Source organism: Corvus hawaiiensis, chromosome 36, assembly GCF_020740725.1.
Source record: "Corvus hawaiiensis isolate bCorHaw1 chromosome 36, bCorHaw1.pri.cur, whole genome shotgun sequence".
Classification (NCBI taxonomy): Eukaryota; Metazoa; Chordata; class Aves; order Passeriformes; family Corvidae; genus Corvus; species Corvus hawaiiensis.
This window is the reverse complement of record NC_063248.1, coordinates 1,492,693-1,507,219: the sequence shown is the minus strand read 5'-3', so window position 1 is coordinate 1,507,219 and position 14,527 is coordinate 1,492,693. Positions and strand designations below refer to the sequence as shown.

General features: G+C 62.0%; 1 protein-coding gene and 1 long non-coding RNA gene across 2 annotated transcripts; both read right to left on the bottom strand.

The window, feature by feature from the left end:
• Positions 1 to 202: 202 nt before the first annotated feature.
• On the bottom strand, positions 203 to 13,356 carry CNNM4 (cyclin and CBS domain divalent metal cation transport mediator 4). The gene is made up of 7 exons (XM_048290200.1): positions 11,937 to 13,356; positions 7,146 to 7,289; positions 6,932 to 7,069; positions 5,369 to 5,538; positions 4,207 to 4,306; positions 1,502 to 1,683; positions 203 to 873 (listed from the first exon to the last, which is right to left on the bottom strand). The coding sequence occupies exons 1-7, from the start codon at positions 13,354 to 13,356 to the stop codon at positions 664 to 666; spliced, it is 2,364 nt and encodes a 787-aa protein (XP_048146157.1). The 3' UTR covers positions 203 to 663.
• Positions 1,690 to 3,698, bottom strand: LOC125319162. Its single transcript, XR_007200613.1, has 3 exons — positions 3,056 to 3,698; positions 2,228 to 2,717; positions 1,690 to 1,889 (listed from the first exon to the last, which is right to left on the bottom strand). It is a non-coding gene; the product is annotated as an uncharacterized LOC125319162 (long non-coding RNA).
• Positions 13,357 to 14,527: the final 1,171 nt, after the last annotated feature.

Sequence of the window (14,527 nt, the reverse complement as noted above, 5' to 3'; positions counted from 1 at the left end):
TCTCCTGGAAGGGTTGGGATGTCCATCCCGGGGTCTCCTGGAAGGGTTGGGATGTCCATCCCGGAGGGTTCCTGGAAGGGTTGGGATGTCCATCCCGGGTCTCCTGGAAGGGTTGGGATGTCCATCCCGGGGTCTCCTGGAAGGGTTGGGATGTCCATCCCAGAGTCTCCTGGAAGGGTTGGGATGTCCATCCCAGAGGGACTCCTGGAAGGGTTGGGATGTCCATCCCAGGGTCTCCTGGAAGGGTTGGGATGTCCATCCCGGGGGTCCTGGAAGGGTTGGGATGTCCATCCCAGAGGGACTCCTGGAAGGGTTGGGATGTCCATCCCCGGGTCTCCTGGAAGGGTTGGGATGTCCATCCCGGAGGGTTCCTGGAAGGGTTGGGATGTCCATCCGGGGGGCTCCCCAAGGCGGCAAACGAGACCTGAAGCTCCCTGAGCCGTCGGCGCGGTGCCGGCGGAGATCGCGCCGCCCGCGCCGCTTCCATTAATTCCAAAACAAGCCAGTCTGGAAAGCAGCAGCAGCAGCAGCAAATCCCAGCTCCTCCTCCGTTCCCCGCCACGCCGCCGCCTCCTCTGGCTCATCCCGGCTCGTCCTACCGGGATAAAGGGTCCCTGCACCGGGCACGCGCCGTCCGTCTGGAGCGCGCCGGCGGGGCCGGGGTCAGATGGAGTTTTCCAGGGCACTGTGGTTGCTCCGGCGGCTCAGGCAGTTCCTCTCGTTCAGCAGACTCGTGGTCTCGTCCGCGGGCGCCGCGGGCTCCGGTTTCTCCGGGATGCCCGGCTCCGGTTTGGGGGCGTTGCTGTCGGGGGACTGGGGACAACTGTCCATGCGCGAGGCCATCAGGCCGTTCTGGTATTCCTGCCGCGTGATCTGCGCCGGGAAAACAGCGGGGATGAGGTCAGGGAGGCTGATCCAGGGGTTTTCCTCGGCCTCGTGGTGGTGCTTTAGGATTTTAGCTTTTCTGGGGTTTTTTTTTTAGATCTTGTAATTCTTTGGTGGTTTGGTAAAAGTCCGTAGGGACTGGTGGCTGCTGTTCTCCCGTTGTGCTCAGATAAAACAAACCCTCTCTAGGCCTGAAGCTCAAGGACACCTCACGGTCCCAGGCTTTGAAATATGTACACAAAGCGGGTTAAGGGGGCAACGAATTTGGGGTAATGACCTCATTACCTGAAGCTGTAATCGGAGGATTAACCCCCGATATGCAAATGGACCAAACCCGTAAAAGTTGGTCCAATTTGGGTGTAGCCTCTGAGGGGCTCGGAGTGCCCAAAGTGAACCTTGAAGGCCCTTCTGGTGCCTTGCAGCGGCTTCCTGGACAAGGTTAGGAGAAGAAAAGCAGGGATTTATTTGCAGGGCCTTCAAAGGATCACCCTGGGCACTCCAAAGGCTCCACCCAAGCTGGACGCGCTGGGTGGCGGGTTCCTCACCCCGTTCTGAGTTTGGAAATCGGGGTTAATTCTCCAATCCTGATCGGGTTAACGAGGATGGGAAGGCTCACCTTGACGAACTGGAGGTCGGTGAGGGCGCGGACGCTGAAGTCGGCCACGTACTGGGCGCCGCCGGCCGAGCTGAGCTGGTTGTTGCTGCCGCTGACCGGCGACGAGCCCGACTCGGAGCGCTCGTGGTAGCTCAGCGAGGCCGAGCGGTTCAGGCCGCTCACGTGGGACGGAGAGCGGATCTCTGCGGGGTAAGAGGGGCTGGGATCATCCACCCAACCTTCCCGATCCCATTGGTTCTCCCCATGGCTCAGCCCTCCTAAGAGCCTGCCCCTAATTCCCATTTCCTGCCCCGTTCTAAAGGCAGAATGGGTTTCTGGAATCCCTTTAGGTTTAGGTTTAAGTTTAGGATCTCTGCGGTGTAAGAAGGGTCAGGATCATCCACCCAACCTTCCCGATCCCGTTGGTTCTCCCCATGGCTCAGCCCTTCTAAGAGCCCACCCCATATTCCCACCTTCCACCCCGTTCTAAAGGCAGAATGGGTTTCTGGAATTCCTTTAGGTTTAGGTTTAGGATCTCTGCGGGGTAAGAGGGGCTGGGATCATCCACCCAACCTTCCCGATCCCGTTCGCTCAGCCCTCCTAAGAGCCTGCCCCCAATTCCCACTTTCCACCCCGTTCTAAAGGCAGAATGGGTTTATGGAGCTCCCTCGTGGAGGTTTAGGTTTAGGTTTGGGTTTAGGTTTAGGACCTCTTCAGGGTAAGAGGGGCTGGGATCATCCACCCAACCTTCCCGATCCCGTTGGTTCTCCCCATGGCTCAGCCCTCCTAAGAGCCCGCCCCTAATTCCCATTTCCTGCCCCGTTCTAAAGGCAGAATGGGTTTCTGGAATTCCTTTAGGTTTAGGATCTCTGCGGGATAAGAGAGGCTGGGATCATCCACCCAACCTTCCCGATCCCATTCGCTCAGCCCTCCTAAGAGCCTGCCCCCAATTCCCACTTTCCACCCCGTTCTAAAGGCAGAATGGGTTTATGGAGCTCCCTTGTGGAGGTTTAGGTTTAGGTTTAGGATCTCTGCGGGGTAAAAAACACCGGGATCATCCACCCAACCTTCCCAATCCCATAGTTTCTCCCCATGGCTCAGCCCTCCTAAGAGCCCGCCCCTAATTCCCATTTCCTGCCCCGTTCTAAAGGCAGAATGGGTTTCTGGAATCCCTTTAGGTTTAGGTTTAAGTTTAGGATCTCTGCGGGGTAAGAGGGGCTGGGATCATCCACCCAACCTTCCCGATCCTGTTGGTTCTCCCCATGGCTCAGCCCTTCTAAGAGCCCACCCCATATTCCCACCTTCCACCCCGTTCTAAAGGCAGAATGGGTTTCTGGAATTCCTTTAGGTTTAGGTTTAGGATCTCTGCGGGGTAAGAGGGGCTGGGATCATCCACCCAACCTTCCCGATCCCGTTCGCTCAGCCCTCCTAAGAACCTGCCCCTAATTCCCATTTCCCGCCCCGTTCTAAAGGCAGAATGGGTTTCTGGAGCTCCCTCGTGGAGGTTGAGGTTTAGGTTTAGGTTTAGGTTTAGGATCTCTGAGGGGTAAAAAAGACCGGGATCATCCACCCAACCTTCCCGATCCCGTTGGCTCAGCCCTCCTAAGAGCCTGCCCCCAATTCCCACTTTCCACCCCGTTCTAAAGGCAGAATGGGTTTATGGAATCCCTTTAGGTTTAGGTTTAGGATCTCTGCAGGGTAAAAAAGACCGGGATCATCCACCCAACCTTCCCGATCCCATTGGCTCAGCCCTCCTAAGAACCTGCCCCTAATTCCCATTTCCTGCCCCGTTCTAAAGGCAGAATGGGTTTCTGGAATCCCTTTAGGTTTAGGTTTAGGATCTCTGTGGGGTAAGGGTGATGCTGGGACAGTTTTCCATCCTCCAGAGGCACCGGGGTGGGCACCAGGAGCTGGCACGGCCTGGAGGGGACACGAGGGACACAACCCTGGGGGTGGCAGCGAGGATGGCCCAGCGCCCGTCACCGGGCAAAGAGGGACCCTGGAATTGGGGCTGGAATTGGAGCTGGGGGCACAGGCAGAGGGCAAGGCCAGGAGGAGGGAATGGATTCCCAGAGGGCAGGGATAGGTGGGATTTTGGGAAGGAATTCCTGGCTGGGAGGGAATTCCCAGAGGGGTTGTGGCCATCCCTGGATCCCTGGGAGTGCCCCAGGCCGGGCTGGAGCGCCCTGGGACAGGGGAAGGCGATTGAAGGGGATTCAGTGGGATGGGATTTAAGGTCCCTTCCACCCCAAACCATTCCAGGATCCCGTGGGCTGCTTCGGATGGGATTTTGGGATGGGATTTTTGCCTGTGAGGGTGGCGAGGTTGCCCAGAGGAGAGCTCAGAGCCCCTCGCAGGGCCTGAAGGGGCTCCAGGAGAGCTGGAGAGGGACTGGGGACAAGGCATGGAGGGACAGGACACAGGGAACGGCTTCCCAGTGGGAAAGGGGAGATTGAAATGGGATCTTGGGAAGGAATGAGGGTGGGGAGGGGCTGGGCTGGAATTCCCAGAGCAGCTGGGGCTGCCCCTGGATCCCTGGAGGTGCCCAAGGCCGGGCTGGAGCCCCTGGCACAGTGGGAGGTGTAGGGGTGGGACTGGGGTGGTCCCAAGCATTCCAGGATTCCGTGGGGAGCTGTGCCGTCCCCCAGGACACTGAGGGGGTTCGGAACCTCCGGAATCTCCCGTTCCCGACCCGGGGATCCCAGGGAGGGTCTGGGGGCGCTCACCAGATCCGGGAGCGGGGCTCAGGGCCATCACTCCGTAGTAGGAAAATGCTCCCGCCTCGAACTTCATGCACTCCTTGCCAGCCTCCACCTCCACCTTGCCCTGCCGGGGAGAGACGGCGTCGATCCAAATCCACATCCCTAGGGATGAGATCCCTGTCCCACGGCCTTCCCTGCGGCGTGGGACACCCAAAGGGGTGGGATGTCCATCCTGGGATGGTGTGGGACACCCAAAGGGGTGGGATTCCCATCCTGGGATGGTTTAGGAGACCCAAGGGGCTGGAATGTCCATCCTGGGGTAGTGTGGGACACCTGAGGGGCTGGAATTCCCACCCTGGGGGACTCCAAAGGGCTGGAATGTCCATCCTGGGATGGTGTGGGACACCCAAAGGGGTGGGATGTCCATCCTGGGATGGTTTAGGACACCCAAGGGGCTGGAATGTCCATCCTGGGATGGTGTGGGACACCCAAAGGGGTGGAATTCCCATCCTGAGATAGGGTGGGAGACCTTTGGGGCTGGAATGTCCATCCTGGGATGGTGTGGGAGAGCTTTGGGGCTGGAATTCCATGGTGTAGGAGACCTGAAAGGCTGGAATTCCCATCCTGCGGGACTCCAAAGCGCCGGGATGTCCATCCCAGGGGTCCCAAAGAAGCAAATGAGACCCAAAGGGCTGGGATTCCCACCCTGGGATGGTGTGGGACACCCAAGGGGCTGGAATGTCCATCCTGGGATAGGGTGGGAGACCATTGGGGCTGGGATTCCCATTCTGTGTGGTTTAGGAGACCCAAAGGGCTGGAATTCCCATCCTGGGATGGTGTGGGAGACCCTTGGGGCTGGACTGTCCATCCTGGGGGACTCCAAAGGGCTGGAATGTCCATCCCAGGGGTCCCAAAGAAGCAAATGAGACCAGAGGGGCTGGAATGTCCATCCTGGGATGGTTTAGGAGACCCAAAGGGCTGGAATTCCCATCCTGGGATGGTTTAGGAGACCCAAGGGGCTGTAATTCCCATCCTGGGGGACTCCAAAGGGCCGGAATGTCCATCCTGGTTTGGTGTGGGACACCCAAAGGGCTGGAATTCCCATCCTGGGATAGGGTGGGAGAGCTTTGGGGCTGGAATTGCCATGCCAGGGGGATGGATGCCGGGGAATGCCCGCTCCCAGCACCTGCAGGATGAGGATGAAGTAGTCGGCCGGTTTGTTCTTGCAGTACAGGAAGTGCCGCGGGGATTTCTTGTTCTCCTCGTCGAACTTCAGCTCCTGGATGACGTCGGAATATTTGAGGAGCCGCAGCAGGATCTTCTCCGAGATGTAGTTGGGGGTGAAGAGGGTCACCTCTGGAGAAGGGAGAGGGGTCAGAGCTGGTTTCCATCCCTCCAGGGGAAGGTGAATCCCTTGGGATGGGGTCTGGAATGGGCTGGGCCTCATCCACACCCCCCTGGGGTGGTGGGTCCAGTCCCAGCTCCAGCAAAGCCTTGGGAATGGGATCATCCCGGAGGGACGGGGCCCTGCTGAGCCTGGTGGAGGAGAGGAGCTGGGATTCCCATCCTGGGGGATGCCAACGTGGCAAATGAGCCCTGGGGGACAGGGATGTCCAGCCTGGGGGTCCCAGTGGGGTGTGGGAGACCCAAGGGGCTGGGATTCCCATCCTGGGATGGTTTAGGAGACCCTTGGGGCTGGAATTCCCATCCTGGGATGGTGTGGGAGACCCTTGGGTCTGGAATTCCCATCCTGGGATGGTGTGGAACACCCAAAGGGCTGGAATTCCCATCCTGGGATGGTTTAGGAGACCCAAAGGGTTGGAATTCCCATCCTGGGATGGTGTGGGAGACCCTTGGGGCTGGAATTTCCATCCTGGGATGGTGTGGGAGACCCAAGGGGCTGGAATTCCCATCCTGGGATGGTTTAGGAGACCCTTGGGGCTGGAATTCCCATCCTGGGATGGTGTGGGAGACCCAAGGGGCTGGAATTCCCATCCTGGGATGGTTTAGGAGACCCAAAGGGCTGGAATTCCCATCCTGGGATGATGTGGGAGACCCTTGGGGCTGGAATTCCCATCCTGGGACGGTTTAGGAGACCCTTGGGGCTGGAATTCCCATCCTGGGATGGTTTAGGAGACCCTTGGGGCTGGAATTCCCATCCTGGGATGGTGTGGGACACCCAAAGGGCTGGAATTCCCATCCTGGGATGATGTGGGAGACCCTTGGGGCTGGAATGTCCATCCTGGGATGGTGTGGGACACCCAAAGGGCTGGAATTCCCATCCTGGAGGACTCTAAAGGGCCGGGATGTCCATTCCAGGGGTCCCAAAGAAGCAAATGAGACCCAAAGGGCTGGGATTCCCATCCTGGGATGGTGTGGGACACCCAAGGGGCTGGAATGTCCATCCTGGGATGGTTTAGGAGACCCTTGGGGCTGGAATGTCCGTCCTGGGATGGTTTAGGAGACCCTTGGGGCTGGAATGTCCGTCCTGGGATGGTGTGGGACACCCGAGGGGCCAGGATGTCCATCCCAGGGGTCCCAAAGAAGCCAGCAAGACCCGAGGGACCAGGACACTGATGCCCAGCCTCGTCCCCTCCCATTCTGGGGTGGGGGACAGAACAAAAAGTTGGGACAAGACCCAAAAATTCCTGCACAAGATGCTCGGAGTGACCAGAGGGGACACAAGGACATTCTGAGCTCCTCCAGCTCCTCCCCGAGGGCACCCTGAGGCAAAGGGACCCAAACTGACCGGTGGACAGGAAGCGGTGGGCGGCCAGCAGCAGCTGAGGGGACACCTTGACCTTCAGCTCATTGTCAGGGTCCTTGAAGGCCGAGAAATCCCGTCTGTTCTTCTGGTTGTTCACCCTCTTCCTGCTGCGGTTGTCGGCTGCGGAGAGCAGAGGGGGTCAGACCCAGGAGGACCAGGAGGGACCCCCCACCCACCAGGGGAGCCCCGAACCTACTGTAGGTGTCGGACTCATCCAGGATCTCGGACTTGATGATCTCCTCGATGACGTCCTCGAGCGTCACCAGCCCCAGCACCTCGTAGAAGGGGTCGCCCTCGCCCTCGTTGTTCACCTTCTGCACGATGGCCAGGTGCGATTTCCCTGTGGACACGGAGGAGAGTTGGAATGGGAGACCCATCTCCCCTGCCCAGCGCACCAGGACGGCCCCAGGACGGCCCCAGGATGTCCCCAGGATGGCCCCAGGATGGCCTCAGGATGTCCCCAGGATGGCCTCAGGATGGCCCCAGGATGGCCTCAGGATGGCCCCAGGATGGCCTCAGGATGGCCCCAGGATGGCCTCAGGATGGCCTCAGGATGGCCCCAGGATATCCCCAGGAATATCCCCAAGATGGCCCCAGGTCGGCACCAGGACGGCCCCAGGAATGTCCCCAGGAATGTCCCCAAGATGGCCCCAGGAATGTCCCCAAGATGTCCCCAGGATGTCCCCAGGAATGTCCCCAAGATGACCCCAGGATGACCCCAAGATGTCCCCAAGATGTCCCCAAGATGACCCCAGGAATGTCCCCAAGATGTCCCAGGATGGCCCCAGGATGGCCCCAGGATGACCCCAGGAATGACCCCAGGAATGACCCCAGGAATGACCCCAGGAATGTCCCCAAGATGTCCCAGGATGTCCCCAAGATGTCCCCAAGATGACCCCAGGAATGTCCCCAAGATGTCCCAGGATGGCCCCAGGAATGACCCCAGGAATGACCCCAAGATGTCCCCAGGATGTCCCCAAGATGACCCCAGGATGGCCCCAGGACGGCCCCAGGAATGGTCCCAGGATGGCCCCAGGAATGACCCCAGGAATGACCCCAAGATGTCCCCAGGATGTCCCCAAGATGACCCCAGGAATGGTCCCAGGACGGCCCCAGGAATGGTCCCAGGATGTCCCCAAGATGTCCCCGGATGTCCCAGGATGGCTCCAAGATGTCCCCAGGATGTCCCAGGAATGGCCCCAGGATGTCCCCAAGATGTCCCAGGACGGCCCCAGGATGTCCCAGGATGGCTCCAAGTTGTCTCAGGACGTCCCAGCCCGTCCCGCCCCCCACCCCGGAGCAATAAACTCATTAAAATCCAAACGAGCCCTTGGGCTGGGCGCTCGATCCCAGGGTAATGACGCTAATTAAGCTCGTTAAGGCTCCGGGAGAGGCGCCGCTGAGGCTGAAGGAGCTGCCCTGGGATGTGGGATTGGGCTGGGAGCTCCCGGGGTGTGACCCCACGTCAGCGGGAGCGTCCCGGGCTGGGAGGACGTCACCGGGAATCGGGAATGCCACCGGGAATCGGGAATGTCACCGGGAATGCCACTGGGAACACCACTGGGAATTGGGAATGCCACTGGGAATCGGGAATGCCACTGGGAACAACACTGGGAATCGGGAATGCCACTGGGAATTGGGAATGCCACGGGGAATCGGGAACACCATCGGGAATTGGGAATGCCACTGGGAATTGGGAATGCCATGGGGAATCAGAAACGCCACTGGGAATCAGGAATGCCACTGGGAATTGGGAACATCACCGGGAATCGGGAATGCCACTGGGAATCGGGAATGCCACAGGGAATTGGGAACAGTGCTGGGAATCGGGAATGCCATCAGGAATTGGGAACGCCATCGGGAATCAGGAACGCTGCCAGGAATCGGGAATGCCACAGGGAATTGGTAACACCACCGGGAATCGGGAACATCGCCGGGAATCGGGAACATTACAGGGAACACCACCAGGAATTGGGAGCACCGCAGGGAATGCCACCGGGAATCGGGAACACCATGGGGAACACCACCGGGAATTGGGAATGCCGCCGGGAATCGGGAACACAGCCGGGAATCGGGAACATTACAGGGAACAACACTGGGAATTGGGAACACCACCGGGAATCGGGAACGCCACCGGGAATCGGGAACGCCATGGGGAACACCACCGGGAATTGGGAACGCCGCCAGGAATCGGGAATGCCATTGGGAATCAGGAACACCACCGGGAATTGGGAACACCGCCGGGAATCGGGAACGCCGCCAGGAATTGGGAACGCCGCCGGGAATTGGGTTTCCCCAGCATCCCTCTCCCAGCTCCCCTGGCAGCTCGGCCAGGCTGACCCCATCCTCCCCTCGGGAACGCTCCGGGACACCCGGTGCCCGCCCGCGCCCGGAGCCAAAACATCCAGGGAAGGCGGCCAAGGGTCCCAGCGGGCAGGAAAACCTTCCAGCCCTGGATTCCCGGCTCCCCTCGCCTCGCCAGCCTCATGCCGAGCCGGCAGGACGGAGCGGGGCTCATTCCAGCGGAATTCCAACCGCTGGATCCTACCCCAGCTGCTCCGCTGATGTTTGTCCCAAAATCCCACGGGAAAAACTCCCCGGGGGACGGGGAATTCTGCTCCAGGGAGAGGAGCCACGTGGAAAACTGCAGCCACAGAGAGCGGCACCCTGAGCCTGGGGAAACTGAGGCACCTCCCTGGCCTCACCCCAAAACAAAGCCGCTCTCCCTCCTCGAGGCTTCCAGGGAACTCAGCTCCATCCCAAACCTGCCCTCGCTGACCCTCTCCACTCCTAAATTCCAGAGCCAGCAGCCACAGGCTCCTGGCGACTCTGGGAAAAGCTCCTTTTCGGGAAGGGCACCTCCCTTTCCCTCCTCCCTGGGAAAAGGTGGTGCTCGAAGGGGTGGAAAGGCCACTCTGGGGCTGTTGTTGGGGTCACTCACCCCCTTGATGGCCCCGTATGGACCTCGGCGGGGACAGGAGATGGGGCTGGGGCCAGCCCAGGTGAGTCAGGAGCTGCTCCCTGCGGGATGAGCGGGACAGGGAGCGGCCGTGGCAGAGCAAACACAGCCCCGCGAGCCCAAAGCGCCGGGCAAAGGGCACTGGAGAGGCCGGATCGGGATCGCCGAGGGGACGCGGAGCCCAGGACCCCAAAATGGGGATGGGGAGCAACGCCCAGAGGGACGGGGAGGTCCCCCACGGGGTGTTCGTGGAATGCTGGAATGGTTGGGAGGGATCTCAGGGCTCGTCCAGTGCCACCCATGCCATGGGCAGGGACACTCCCACTGTCCCAGGGTGCTCCAGCCTGGCCTTGGGCACTTCCAGGGATCCCTGGGCTGAAGCTGCCACCAGGAACGGGAGATTCCGGAGGCTCCAAACCCCACCGGGGTCCCCAGAGCCATCCTCGGGGACAACACAGCTCCCCATGGAATGCTGGAATGGTTGGGAGGGACCTCAGGGCTCCTCCAGTCCATGGGCAGGGACACCTTTCCTTATCCCAGGGGGTTCCAAGCCAGCCTTGGGCACTTCCAGAGATCCAGGGGCGGCCCCAGCTGCTCTGGGAATTCCAGCCCAGCCCCTCCCCACCCTCATTCCTTCCCAAGATCCCATTTCAATCTCCCCTTTCCCACTGGGAAGCCGTTCCCTGTGTCCTGTCCCTCCATGCCTTGTCCCCAGTCCCTCTCCAGCTCTCCCGGAGCCCCTCCAGGCCCTGCAAGGGGCTCTGAGCTCTGTCTGGATCCCTCCCTTCTCCAGGGGAACATTCCCAGCTCTCCCAGTGCGGCTCCAGAGGGAAGTTCCCCACTCAAAGCCGAGAGGGGAAGGCTGGGAAGAGGCCGGATGTGGGAATTGTCACCCCGAGGGCAGCACCTGTGACACCCCTGCGGCCCCGGGGAGAGCTCAAACCCCACAATTAGCACAACCGGCAGCACGGCCGGTTAATTATTCCCTCTGGATGCGTCTCCTGCCTCTGACCCAGCTCCTGACCGCGGCAGCGAGGGCAGAACCTCACCACGGAGCCGAATCCACGAGGAATTTGCCGCGGCTCGCCTCCGAAAGCAGCCCCGCAAATTCCCGGCTCCTGAGCCGGAGATGGAAAAACAACAGCACGGGCTTTGAGCCCGGAAGGAAGGAAGGAAGGAGGTCAAATCCCTTAATCGGGATCCGCGCAGGGAAAGCCGCTGCCAGCGGCGGGGATCGCTCCAGCCCCACCAGCGACTCTGCTTCCCCGCGCTGGTTCTGGGAACTGGGGTGGATCCACAGCCCCGCCTCGGATCTCCCAGCTCCCAAACCTTCATCCAGGCTGGAGCCGGGCTCGGGATCCTTTAGGAATCCCCAAATGCCGGCACAGCCCCCCCTGGAATGGCCTGCAAAGCTGCCGGCTCTCGGTCTGAGCCTCCCGGGAGCGTAACGGGAGCTGCGGAGCGCCCGGGGTCACGGCCGGCACAGCTGCTCCACAGCCGGGAGCTTTCCTTCATCCCGGCCTGACGCAGGCTGGAAAAACCTTGGGAAAGGAGCCTGGGAAGGGCAAATCCCATCTCGGAGCTCTCTGGAGCGAGCCCGCATCCCACTCCTCCTCCTGCTGCCGCTTCTCGGGAAGCAGAGCAGGGACGGAGCCGGCTCCGAGCAGCCCCTGGCCATTCCCAGCGCCAGGGAAAAGCCCGGGGGAGGGAGCCAAACCCAAACCGGGGAGCCCAGAGATTTCCCAGCACTTCTCCAAAGGCCTCCGGGGCCCATAAATTGAAAACAAGGAGCAAGGCAACATTCCCGACACGCGAAAGCCTCCAAATCCAGGAAATCTGGGTCGGGATTAGAGTTTGGTGAGCCCCTGCCCGTCCCCAGCACCACAGGCACGCGCCACTCATTCCCTCGGGATCGTGACCACCCTTGGCAGACCCCTGGCACGGGCAGCTCCAGCTCTGCAAGGCAAAACTCCCGGGAATTCTGCTTCCAGCTGGAAGCAAGCAGCAACCCCGTGACCCCTTTCTCACCCTTTTTGAACTCCTCCAGCATGGCATCCAGCTTAGTGTCGTGGAACACGACGTGGACGGGGTGGTTGTAGAACTTGGTGATGGTCTTGAGGGGCGTGCAGTCGTCGGGGTCCACGAAGGCCAGGTCCTTGACGTAGAGGATGTCCATGATGTTGGAGCGCTCGTCCTCGTAGACCGGGATGCGCGTGTAGCCGCTCTCCATGATCTCGGACATGGTGTTGAAGTCCAGGATGGCGTCGCTGTTGATCATGAAGCAGTTCTGCAGCGGGGTCATCACGTCCTCCACCGTCTTGGTGCGCAGCTCCAGCGCGCCCTGGATCATGTTGAGCTCCTCCCTCACCAGGTCGTTGTAGGGCTCCGTCACCTTCAGCATCTCCACCAGCTTCTCCCGGTTGTAGACGGTGCCGATCTCCTGGCCCAGGATGCAGTCCAGGAGCTTGCTGATGGGGTAGGACAGCGGGAACGTCACCAGCATGAAGAACTTGGTGACCACGATGGTGTTGGCGCCCACGGCCAGCCCGTGCCGGGAGCAGAGCGCTTGGGGCACGATCTCGCCGAAGATGACGATGCCGATGGTGGAGGCCACCACGGCGCCGATGCCGGAGCCGATGAGGTCATCCAGGAGGATGGTGAGGGTGGTGTTGACCAGCACGTTGCCCAGCAGCAGCGAGCAGAGCAGGTAGTTCCCTTTCCTACGGATGGGCTCAATCCTGCGGGCGTAGCGCTTCTCCTTGTCGGTGCCGCAGTTCTGCACGATCCGCAGCTCCATGGGGTCCAGCGCCATCAGCCCCAGGTTGAGCCCGCTGAACATCCCCGACAGCACCAGCAGCCCCGCGATCAGGATCACCTGCAGCCACAGCGGCAGCAGCGACTTCTTCTCCTCCAGCACCACGACGTGCCCGTCGGGGCCCTGATGCGGCAGCCAGGGCTGGCCGGGCCGGCGCTGCGAGCACAGCACGTAGGTCTTGGCCCGCTCGTCCTTGCGCAGGGGCTGCACCCGCACCCGCAGCAGCGCCGAGGTGTCGCGGGGCTCGGCGGGGCCCGGCCGCACCACCAGGTCCTGCGAGCGCTCCTGGCACGTGGCGTTGCCGCTCGAGGCGTTGCCGCCCGGCCGCAGCTCGGCGAAGGCCACGCGCTCGGCGGCCCGCGGGCCCAGCCCCAGCCCGTAGAGCCGCAGCAGGGCCTCGCTGCCCTCCGTCAGCCGGATGGGCCCGCGGGCCGCCCCCGCCGCCGTCCCCGCCGCTGCCGCCGGTTTGGTGCTCTCCTCCAAGCGCAGCCCGAGCACCACGGTGTCGGCCGCGGGCACGGCGCCGCCGGGCAGCGCCAGCAGCAGCAGGAGCGGCGGCAGGAAGGGAGCCGGGGACAGCGGGGTCCCGCCACAGCCGCCGCCGGGGCTCCCGCCGCCGCCGCCCGCCGCCATGTTGGGCACTGGCGGGAGCGTCACGCACGGGGACGCGCCCACGCCGTGACGTCACGCGCGGGGCACGCCCCCCCGGCCAACGGGGGACGCGCCCCCGGAGGGGCGGCGGTGGCCACGCCCACAAGGGGATGACGTAACCGTGGGCACGCCCAAAGAGGGCGGGGCAACGTGGCCGCGCCCGGAGGATAACGGGGAGCCACGCCTAGAGATGACGTCACATACAGAACGCGCCCACGCAGGTGAGACGGGCGCTCTGGCCACGCCCCCTTCCGGCGTAAATTTTTTGGGTCACGCCCCAGTGATTACGTCACTCATAGACACGCCCCCTCCCCGGGTGTAGTAACCATGACAACGCCTCATTGGGGAGACCCGCACGGGGATGCGCCCGTAGATGTGACGTCACACACGACCACGCCTCAACAATTTGTCTGGCCACACCCCCGGGTCCCGCCCTTGATGTGACGTCACACGCTCCGCCCCGCAGCAGGAAGAAGCGATCCAGGTGACGTCACCCGGCAGACCACGCCCACGCGGCGGGAGTCACACGGCCGGCCACGCTCCCCTCGGGGGGGGGCGGGGGGGGGGGTGGTGCAGGCACGGGGACACGCCCCTTGTGACGTCACACACGGCAACGCCCCTGAAGACCCCTGTGACCACGCCCCTTTATGACATCATACGACAAACCACGCCCCCGTGGGGAACTCACGCGTGGCCACGCCCCCTCGATGACATCACACACACGAGCGCGCCCCCTCCGCCCCCGGTGACGTCACAGCCCTGGCCCCGCCCCCGCGCGTCCCGCGCCTTAAAGGGGCCGATGGTGGCCTGGCTGTGGGGGTGTCCCTCGGGGAACGGGACTGGGGGGGACAGGGGACACCGGGACCTGGTGACGGGGTGCGGGATCAGGGTAGAGGATCTGTGGGAACAGCGGGGGGAATCAGGACCTGGGCGGGGGGAATGGGACCTGGGCGCGCACTAGGGCTTTGGAGAGGGGGGCACCAGGACCTGGGATGGCACCAGGGCCGGGGGGACATCGGGATTTTGAGGGCACTAGAACCTGGGGGAAGGCATTAGGACGTGGGTGCGAGTACTAGGACCCGGGGGGCGCAAAATTTGGCCTGGGGGGCACTAGGACCTGGGGTGGCCCTAGGACCCGGGAGAAGGAGGTCAC

What these genes read in the sequence shown, in the direction of transcription:
- CNNM4 (XM_048290200.1), bottom strand. Translation starts at nt 13,356, where the DNA reads ATGGCGGCGGGCGGCGGCGGCGGGAGCCCCGGCGGCGGCTGTGGCGGG. An exon ending in CCACCGCTTCCTGTCCACCG is followed by an intron (nt 5,539 to 6,931) that starts GTCAGTTTGGGT and finishes TCCCTTCTCCAG; the next exon opens with AGGTGACCCTCTTCACCCCC. An exon ending in ACTTCATCCTCATCCTGCAG is followed by an intron (nt 4,307 to 5,368) that starts GTGCTGGGAGCG and finishes TCTCCCCGGCAG; the next exon opens with GGCAAGGTGGAGGTGGAGGC.